Source organism: Platichthys flesus, chromosome 21 (genome assembly GCF_949316205.1).
Source record: "Platichthys flesus chromosome 21, fPlaFle2.1, whole genome shotgun sequence".
Taxonomy (NCBI): Eukaryota; Metazoa; Chordata; class Actinopteri; order Pleuronectiformes; family Pleuronectidae; genus Platichthys; species Platichthys flesus.
Window position 1 is genome coordinate 693,499 of NC_084965.1, and position 11,132 is coordinate 704,630.

Genomic DNA, 11,132 nt, shown 5'->3' on the forward strand with positions numbered 1-11,132 from the left:
CTAATGAGCTGGATGTGTGTGTGTGAATTCATGGCATGGCTGACGGGAGCGACTCTGGCTCGCAGCCGCTGACAGAGCGTCACTTTGCCGCCATGTGTGACGTGGGGGGGAGGGGGGAGGGGGGGGGACCTGCTGTCGTCTGCGACCCGATCACTTCAGATAATCGTGTTTCTGATCGCAGAGTTAACGTCTCCTCTTTCTTTCTTTCGTTAGTCACCCCCCTCGTCTGCTGTCACACGTCATGTGACCTGCGTCCGGTTCATCTGAGGCCGTCGGTGTAAATAATAAGACGCTGGAGGAACCATGTGACCAAATAGATTTCATGTTTTAATATGAAGATTCAAACAACAGCTTCATTTAGAGACACAGATGAAAAATAATGAAGAAAAACTCAAAGTTAGTTCTACGATCATCTGTGTGTGACCTTTGACCCCGAGTCCCTGTTCATGATCTGATGAGCGCTCAGTGTTTCCTCTCTTCACGACTTCAGGCTGAAAGTTTAGAAAACGTTTTAGATTTTCATAGTTTGGTTCATTTTTCCTGATCAGTGACTCGTCAGAATCCAGCTCCAACACCAGAGATGACTCAGCACACGTTGGGTTCATGTTCAACCCTAAAGTTTGGATGTTTCAGCCTGAAGAGGAAAGAACACATGAACTGGTGTGTGTGTGTGTGTGTGTGTGTGTGTGTGTGTGTGTGTGTGTGTCTGTGTGTGTGTGTGTGTCAGTATCTGCCCTGCGCTCCCAGCTCCGTCTCAGCCGCTCGTTCGATTTGCTCGTGGACGAGTCGAACCTCGTGCTGCGTCAGAGTTCGCTCCATGTGGCGGTAAATGATGCGGTAACACTGACTCCGCCTACCGGTCCTGAGAGAGAGAGAGAGAGAGAGAGAGAGAATGTGTCAGCAGGTTTAAAGGAGACATGCGATGTTTCTTCAGTTTTTTATGAATGAAAAAGTTCTTAAAAGTTAAAAGTCAGCGGTGAAGCTCCTCCCCCTGAAACATTTGGTCTTCACTACACTTCTTTATGATGGTGATGTCACATGACATTGTAATGAGTCGTGTACAAACAGCTGGATGTACATCAGGTAAATGCACATCTGGCAAACACATGACACGCCCCTGATGTTGGAAGCGGTTGACCAATCACAGCAGCCCCTGGTTTCAGGATTATCAGATAATCGATGATCAGAGGAAAATGCAGCAGCAACTTTACAAAGTGTTTCCATGGATGAGTTAAGATACTGAACAGGTCTGTGCACTCGTCTTTCACCTTCAGGACAACACAACACAGACACAATAACTAAATACAACACAACTCTCTCTCTCTCCATTCATTCTCTATGTCTCTCTCTCTATCAGCAGCTTGTAAATAATAGAGCTTCAGAACATTTGGTGGAAATGTCAGAGAGAGAGAGAGAGAGAACAAATGAAGAGACACAATTACACATCATATCTGTGTACACACACACACACACACACACACTCTGAGTGAATGGTATTTCATGTGATAGACTGAGCCATTGTTGAATAATAGATGTCTCCATTATCCAGCCTACAGAGCAGGGGAGGGGGAAGGTGGAGCGAGGGGTCGATACATTGACACCTGTAACACACACACACACACACACACACACACACACACACACACACACACACACACACACACACACACACACACACACACACACACACACACACACACACACACACACACACACACACACACACACACACTTGTGTGTGAGTTTGTGTCTGTGTGTGTGTGAAGGAGAATGTATTTGTGCCACGTGGAACCGATTGTCTTATTTTCGAGTGGAAACACTTTTTGTGTTTTCAACTTTGTGACTTCATTTTAGTTTGAAGGCTCATCACTGTTGCTGCTGGTCTCGTTTTAGTTTGAAACTCAGGGTGGTGTTTTATTCTGGAGTTTTTGTAACTGAAGACCAGACGCCTGTTTTCTTCCGACCGGTTCTCATCAGTCACGACTCGAACATTCTGTCGGCAGCTTCTGGTGTTTGTCAGGAAATGTTCCTTCAGGTCATCCACAGGACTGAGAAGAAGACAGGAAGCTTCCCGGGGTCAGCGGAGGACAGACAACATGGCCGCCGGCCTCACAGCCGCCAAGAAGGAAAGAAAATAAAAGTCCTGATGGATTTGATGTGAGACTCCAGCAGATGGTGGGATGGAGGAAGAGACGGAGAGATAAAGGGACGGAGCTTCACAGACGACTGTAATGTTTCATTCAGAGGGAGAGAGGAGGGGGCGAGAGACTGGGAAACACAGTGAGAGAGAGACAGGGAGGCAGATGAGTGGAGGAGGATGGACAAGCTTGAAAGAGGAGTGTTGGGTTTCATTCAGAGAGGAAGTAGGTGAGAGAGGGAGGGAGGGAGAGATCGATGGACAGAAAGAGGGGAAAACGAGAGGAAACTCCAGCGGCTGCCAACGCCCTTGAAAGCCAGGAGGAGTGATGGTGTGAACCCCGAGGAGTGAGGAAGGAAGGAAGGAAGGAAGGAAGGGAGGAAGGATGGAAATGTCTCCTCTCTGTTCCTCATCCCTCGTTTTGTTGCCGTTTAACCATCAACACTTCTTGTTTCTTGTTCCTTAAAATGAATCTTCCAGTTGTTGAAGTGGATTTAAGTTCATTGGTCTGTCTGCGTCTGTAAAACAGGTTCCTCCTCTTCCTCCTTTCTTTATCCCTCCATCCGACCTCCTCCACCAGAGTATTCTAGTAACTCTGTGTGTGTGTGTGTGTGTGTGTGTGTGTGAGTGTGTGTGTGATCCGGAGGCTCCTTCCTCGTTAATCTCATCACTTAGATCCTCCGTAATTGGGACGGACGGTCATGTGGAGGTGACGGAGGACGGGAGGAAAACCAGAGGGCAGGAAGATGAGAGGAGCAACACAAACGCACACAAGCAAAAGGTAACGCTGCACAAACGCACACGAGTCAACAGGTCATAGATATAAATGTTGTGAAGAGATATTTAAAGCAATATTCCATCTGATGTCATCGTGGACAGAGAAGACAGAAAACCTGACACGTCATTATGTGATGAAACAATACGAGAAAAAAGATCGCTAGCATGCTAACGCTAGCACAATCTTTATTTTTGTTAAAAAAGTGACCATAAAACATGGAAATGATCTTAAACTAAGAGGTTATAATCATTATCGTGATATTTCAATTCTTAGAAATGGGGAAAATGCTAAATTTGTGGGTCTCTCTCCCAGTGGCCGGTGATTCCCAAGGCATTCTGGGTACCCCTCCGTCCCAAGTGAGGAATCTCCCACGGTTCCATTAGTACTGAAATGAGATTCTGCACCGGTCTGGAACTTCCATGTCTGCGTACCTGATCCCACATTCTGGTCCATTGAAGAAGAAGATGAAGATAGCAGGTGGAGATGTTAAAACTACAAGTTCTCCTTAAAGAGGAACATTAACACAACTTCCTCCACCGGAGCCATCACTTCACTTCTACGTCAATGTAAAGGTCACATGGAAGAACGTGTTGGGATTGACTATCTGATGTCTGTGTGGTGAGATGCTCACATCGTGTCTGTGTCTCAGGCGACTGACGAGAACCTGGTCAGTGCTTGATGAAGATCTCCAGTGTGAGCTCCACTCTCAGGTTCAGGCCTCAGGACAGAGAGGAACTGTAAACTGGTTTATTCCTGCTGGGACGGTGTCTTCCCTCCTCTCTGTTATTGTTGAGTGTTGGTGAAACATGGCGGCTGCTGGGAGATTCGATCTGAGGAACGTTTGAATCACTGAAAAGTTTTTCAACTGCAGCCGAAGGAAACGACTGGAGATGACGTCAGAGCGTCTTCACACATCAAACATCAGCTGCTTCAAGACGAGATAACTTTGAACATCAGGATTAGTGTCTGAAGACGTCGTCTGTCGGGTTTCTTGCATTAATAAAAATATCAAACCAATGCGAGGCGATATGCAAACTTCCTTCTGAAGCCGGCCTTTGAGTCTGCAGGGGGGAACCAGCTCGCCCCCCCCTCCGTCCTGGTGGCGGCCTGGTGAGCGCAGCCTGTGATCTATTAATACATCTGCATGAAGGATTCACAGCCGCTCTGGATCCAGTGAGCTCTGGATCCGGATCCTCCACCAGGATCCTGTCCGCGATCCGGGGCCGGCAGAGACAAACGACAACTCCCACAGCGAGGTCAGAGGTCAGAGGTCGCGGCCTGGTCGGGGCTGAGGGTCTGAACCCAGCGGCTCAGAGCTCAGGAGCACGGGTTCACATGTGTCGTCAGTTTGTCTCCACGGACACACATTTAGATTTAGTGGTGCGGTTCCTGGTTCAAGTCCCGGTTGAGCCGGTGTTCACAATGTTTTCTCCCACAGTCTCAACACACACAGACACACACAGACACACACAGACACACACATGGACTGGGGTTAGGGGAAACGACCCTGCGACCTGTTAAGTCTCTAGAGACTAAACTGTCTCTGCCAGAAAAAAGGTCAAAGAAGTTTAAACTAAAGGAAAGAGAGAGAGAGCAGCGTGATATATAAATGGATGAAGGGATGAAGAGGAGGAGAGGATGTGTCCCTCCCTCTGGGAGAGAGAGAGAGAGAGAGAGAGAGAGAGAGAGAGAGAGAGAGAGAGAGAGAGAGGTGTTAATTATTAATAGGACTGTCAGTGTTGTATGGAAGGCTGTCTGTCAGAGGAGGTAATAACACACACAGACACACAGACACACAGACACACACACACACACACACAGACAGACAGACAGACAAACACACACACACACACACAGACACACAGACAGACACACACAGACACACACACACACACACAAACACAGACACAGACAGACAGCATCAGTCAAACTTTGCTCAGAGTCATGAAGAAGAAAAGCAGATATTGCCAGAGGGCCGGTCTCATTACCCATGATGCCTCGCTCTCACTAATGTAAATCCACTTGACATTAGTGACGAGTGATTGGCTGCTCAGAGCACATGGGCTCTTTCCGTTCTGCTAGTGAATAATTCAGCCGGCTGTTTAGCCGACGGCCTCTCTGGCATTTCCTCTCCACTAATTGCTCGCTAAGCGTTCCACTTGACCTTTAGCAGGAGGAGAACCTTCTGAGAGGTTTGGTTTTAGGCGTCTTGTGTTTTTTCCGTTGCCCTCTCAGTGTTAACTGTTTAAACTACACCCCCCCCCCCCCCCCCCCCCGAGAGAGGCAGCGTCTCCTCCGTCGTTTCATCATCAACTTCTCCAGGAGAAAGTCTCGTGTCCTCTCAACATGTCTCATCTTCATCAACAAGATCCAGGAACTGTTCTCTGAGAAACCAAGATGGACTCTCACAGCTCTTCAGTTCGGAGAAGCATCTGGTGTTGGATGGTTTCACTGCATAGTTCAAACTACACGATGAAGGTCACAGGCTACGAGAGCTTCCAGCAGGAGGAACGTCTGACTGGACCCGAACTGCGTTAACTCATGAAGACCCACCAGAGAACAGTGAGGGACACCTCGGGCTGGAGGAGGAGGAGGCTTCAGGACACACGGTCTGAATCTGAGAGTCAGAACCAGCTGAGTCTGACCCAACAGCTTCTGTTCTATCTGAACCTGCCTGACCCAGTTCACCTCCGACCTGAGGCTTCAGTGTGCGACTGGAGAAACAGGAAGTGACCGACACTCAGAGTTTAAAATGTGCTTCAGGAGATCACATGAGTGAATATTTAATCTCTTAAAAAATGTAACTGCTACACATACGTCGATTGGGACACGCCCACTGTCTATTTGGACACGCCCACTGATGATGTCACGGTTCGCCCGTGAAAGAGTTTTTTTGTGGTTTGTAATAAATGTATTTTTGGTTTTAATTCTCAGAACTGAACAGAATCAGGAGATGAACCGGAAATCGTCTCATGATTGAGGAAAATGTCGATGTGTGGTTTTAACTCCCGGTCCCCCCCCCCCCCCCACTGCAAACCACTTCACTTATCAGAGTTGTGTGTGTGTGTGTGTGTGTGTGTGTGTGTCTGTGTGTCGATATGAGTAGAGACACAAACAGGAAGACACTTGAGTGAGCTTGTGTGTCAATTAATTGTATTAAGATGGAGGGAAAGCAGGAAGAGAGGATCATTATCTGGAAAATGGAGGCAGGAGTGCTTTCCATAACCACTAAAGTGTGTGATTCATTCACATTCACATGATGTCTCAGGTAACACAAGCCTGCTGTGTGTGTGTGTGTGTGTGTGTGTGTGATAACCGGCCTCGTGCACACAGGACGTCACCTCCACTGAGTTTTAATACCAGAGGAGAAATCCATCTTCTCGAATTCAAACCAACATCCAGGAAGATAAAAAGAAACAAACAGAACAAACGGACCAATCAGATCCACTCGCTCCTCGTCCCCGTCCAATCAGCAGCTACAACCTGAGACGTCACGTGGGAGGTGGTTGGTTCATCTTAAAGTTCAAACTGACGTCAATTCATCTCAACGTTCTGACACAACAACTTCAGTTTCCTTGACCCCCCCCCCCCTCCTGCTTCTCTGCTCTTTTCTTTCTCTGATCTGACGTCTTGTCTCCATCCGACTCCAGCGGAGCGACCACAGAGGAACGAGTGGGAATCGAACAGGGATTCACATGTTGGGATTCAATGGCATTTTCTCCGGCGAGGCCGCTGCCGCTCAGCACGACAATTAACAGAGAATGCTTCAATGCTTTTCAATTACCAGCTGCCCACACACACACACACACACACACACACACACACACACACACACACACACACACACACACACACACACACACACACACACACACACACACACACACACACACACACACACACACACACACACACACACACACACACACACACACACAGACACACACACACACACAATCCCCTTTGATGAGTCAATCATCCAAAACAATATTTGCAATCTGTATCAGTCACTGAGTGTGTGTGTGTGTGTGTGTGTGTGTGTGTGTCTTTCCTTTGTTGTGAAACGTTGTTTCCTGTCAGAGCGGGTGGTGGTGATTATTTCCTTAATAGAACAAAAACAAACAAAAAAACAAACAATAGAAACATAATAAAATAGTAGAAACGCTTTTTTCCGAACTGAAAATGTTTTCATTCCTTTCCTTCCTGGATGTTTGAACTTTGACTCCACTGATCGACACTAAGACGTCAGCAGGAGAGACTGTGTGTGTGTATCTGTGTGTCTAAGTGTGTCTGAGTGTGTCTGTGTGTGTGAGAGGAAACAGTGAAGTGCTGAGACAGAGTCAGAATTCAGACTCACTGCGTCTCTGGGGTTTTTCACACTCTGTATAATTCATCGCTCACATTGACCTTGTCACCGACCTCAGCCTGGACACTCTGGTGTGTGGGGGTTTGTGCAGTGTGTGTGTTTGTGTGCGTGTCTGTGTGTGTGTGTGTGTGTGTGTGTGTGTGTGTGTGTGTGTGTGTGTGTGAGTCTGACGCTTCCTGTTTGTTCCATGTTTCCTATGATCTTCTACTTCTTGTTTTCACTTTGTAATTTATGGACTAAAGAAGTTTGTCTGACAAACGTTTGTCATTACCTAAGTGGGCGGAGTCTACCTATACTTGACTTTGATTGGTTTATAGGCAGCGTCTGACGTGGGCGTGTCATCGGGGGGGGGTAGGAGTCTTTCTGTTTGAATGGAGAACATAAATGAAGCAGATTATTTAAATAATCTTCAGGCATAAATCTCTACGACTGATGATTATATATTAGTCTTTTTTCTGTTTTAGTTTTCTATTAAATTGTGACGTCTCAACCTCAAGTCTTCAAAAGTATAAAGAGTCATTCTCTCTCTCTCTCTCTCTCTCTCTCTCTCGCTCTCTCTCTCTCGCCTGTTCATCCCCAGAGAACAAAAAGTCAATTTAACTGGATCGAACCTCATCTCTCTCTCTCACACACACACACACACACCGCCTTGCACTAACACAAACACACATACTCACTCACACACACACACTGAGGTCAAAGTAGAAAAGGATGTTGATGCACAAAGACGCCTGTTTCCTGTTTCTCCTTCCTTTTCTTTTGTCCTTCACTTTCCTCCTCTTCTTTCTTTCCTCACTTTCCCTGAAATCAGTTTGGATTCAATTTGGGAGAGAAGTGAAACAACAGAGAGACAAATTACCGTCTGTAGACGAGGAGAAAGCCCACACACTGTCGCACACACAGACACACACAGACACACACACACACAGGCACACACACTTTCATTAGCAGGAGAAATCCATCAACATCTCTTCCTTCATGTCCTCCTCTGTATTTGTGTAAGCGACCGTGCAGTGTGTGTGTCTGTGTGTGTGTCTGTGTTTGTGTTTGTGTGTTTGTATGAGAGAGTTTGTCACGTTTCCACTGACTCTCATCGACACGTTACTGCAGCTTCTCATTCGGAACCCTTCTCAGAGCAGAAACCTTGTGTTGCTCCTCAAAGATGCTCTAGAAACACAGACTGTGAATAAAGATGGACGACATGACGGATCCCTAAAGTGCCCCCTGGTGGCTGGATGCAGTATTGCTAATGAAGCCCCGCCTCCTCCATGTTAGCACATGAACTAAGAGCAGGATACACAAAACAAACCAACAGACACAGCGAGGACGTTCAGGTCAAACTCCACTTCCAGATGTTAAAGGTCTCAAGGACAGAAAGTTCCAGAAACTCACTCAACGAAACATGACAATGAAAAACTCAAAGCGTCGCGTCAGTGAAACACAAAAACTGCAGCGACTGGTTTTTCTGCGACAGCAGCGAAACGCAGCCCCCCCCCCCCTCCCTCCCCCACCTAGAGTGACCTGAGCAAAGCTGCTGACTGCATGATTCACCAGGGCAGGACAGACGGAGGTGTGTGTGTGTGTGTGTCTGTGTGTAAGTGTGTTTGTGTGTGTCTGTGTGTAAGTCTGTGCGTGCTGAAACTGGCAGCCGGACGCAGGCACGACTGCTACACCAGTGTGTGTTCTCTGTCGGCCATATGCACGTCAGCTGCAGCAAGGACAGTTGGTCAGGTGGTGAGGAGGCAAGGTGGTGAGGAGGCTAGGAGGCGAGGTGGTGAGGAGGCTAGGAGGCGAGGTGGTGAGGAGGCTAGGTGGTGAGGACGCGAGGCGGGAGCATGCAAGGTGGTGAGGAGGCGAGGTGGTGAGGAGGCTAGGAGGCGAGATGGTGAGGAGGCGAGGTGGTGAGGAGGCGAGGTGGTGAGGAGGCTAGGAGGCTAGGAGGCGAGGTGGTGAGGAGGCGAGGTGGTGAGGACGCGAGGCGGGAGCATGCAAGGTAGTGAGGAGGCGAGGTGGTGATGACGCCAGGTGGTGATGACGCCAGGTGGTGAGGATGTGACGTGGTGAGGAGGCAAGGTGGTGAGGAGGCGAGGTGGTGAGTACGCGAGGTGGAGAGGTGGTGAGGAGTCGAGGACGCGAGGTGGTGAGGACGCGAGGCGGGAGCACGCAAGGTGGTGAGGAGGCGAGGTGGTGAGGAGGCGAGGTGATGAGGAGGCGAGGTGGTGAGGAGGCGAGGTGGTGAGGAGTTGAGGTGGTGAGGAGTTGAGGTGGTGAGGAGGCAAGGCGGTGAGGAGGCAAGGTGGTGAGGACGCGAATGACAGATCTCCTTTTAATTGATTATTTATTATTGGAAGTTTATACCTCGTTAATAGGGAATATTAGTTTGTTTGTTTACATTAGCACGTTAGCTTAGCATTTAGAAATAACTGGAATCAATGAATGACTCGTGGCTGTCAATCAAAACCTTAACCAACAAAACTGTGAAATAAAAATCCACTTTTTGTTGTTGATGTTTATGTTGTTTTGTTCGTGTGTTTATTGTGTTTTACTGTGTTTATTTGTGATGTACACACTGTGTACTTTCAGTGTGTGTACGTAGATTCATTAAATTGTTTAAACTCCCTGATGTGTTAATCATCTTAGTGAGTGTAAAACTATATTTATATATGAGTGTGTATGTGTGTGTGTGTGTGTGTGTGTGTGTGTGTGTGTGTGTGTGTGTATCACCGTAACCTCTATGCTCAATTACATCCAGATTACCCAGAAGCCCTCGGGCTGTGGCAGCCGGTGAGAGCTCGCTGATATAAATCTGGTCACACCAGCTCTGTTATTCTCATAAAACATTACTACACACACACACTCACCCACACACACAGACACACACTCAGACACACACTCTCACACACACACACACACAGGGAGCAAGTGCTGCAGTAAGCTAATAGGCTAACACTGCAGGGAGAGGAGGAAGAGGAGTGAGAGGAGGTGACATTTTGAAAAGGTGAATGGGATGATGTTGACATTTAGAGAAAAACAAGACAAAGTGAAATCTAGATTCTATTCAGAAAAGAGGGAGACACACTGTGTGTGTGAGTATGTGTGTGTCTGTCTGTGTGTGTGTGTTTGTGTTCACACTAACTTCATCACCACGTCTGACAGAAGAAAATCTAAAAGCTCTGTTTCTTTTCATTTTGTAAACCTGATCAAAGAGGTTTCACACAGACAGAAAAAAATATGTGAAGAAATTATATAGAAAATGAAAAACACAATTGTTTGTATGAGGAAGAAAAAGCTCAACTTTCTGCAGAAAAGTCAAATTATTTTCTCTCGAAAAACAAATGAGTCTGTTGTTTCAGATTTTAATTAAAGTTTTTCATGTTTAAATCGCAGCACTTTAAAATAATATCTCTTCACATTCATACTTAATATCTATATAAATATATAAATCCTCTATGAAGCAGTTTGAGAGATGAAGCTCATCAGGAGCTGAATCTTCAACTGAACAAACGTTATGAAGACGTGTTGCACCTCAGCACTAACGCTGGAACTGGATCAGGTGCGAGCTGACGTGACGGAGACGGACCGACCACTTAATGCTGCGCCCGGGATCGAACCTGGATTGAAATGCAGCTGCGTCTGATTGGTTGTGGGAACAGAAAACAATCATCCATTATTCAGCTGAAAAACCAACACTCCGACCCACACCACCGGAATATGACAACTCACTCTCCCTCTCTCTCTCCATCTCTCTCTCCCTCTCTCTCTCTCTCTCTCCCTCTCTCCCTCACAGGTGCCGATGCTCTCTCTATCTCCTCTTCCTCCCTCTGAATCATCACTCTCCTGCCGCCTTCATC

General features: G+C 47.2%; 1 protein-coding gene across 4 annotated transcripts in view; it reads right to left on the bottom strand.

Annotated features, from left to right (window-relative positions):
• Positions 1 to 306: 306 nt before the first annotated feature.
• The window catches only part of fars2 (phenylalanyl-tRNA synthetase 2, mitochondrial), a 52,899-nt gene continuing 42,073 nt past the window's right edge, over positions 307 to 11,132 (bottom strand). For 3 of the 4 annotated variants that reach the window (XM_062379190.1, XM_062379191.1, XM_062379192.1), the window contains one exon: positions 307 to 862. In XM_062379190.1, the coding sequence (XP_062235174.1) occupies positions 724 to 862 (139 nt within the window). In that variant the 3' untranslated portion in view covers positions 307 to 723. Of the gene's footprint in view, positions 863 to 10,727; positions 10,915 to 11,132 lie in introns of those variants that run through there. The other variant, XM_062379193.1, reaches the window with a different exon arrangement.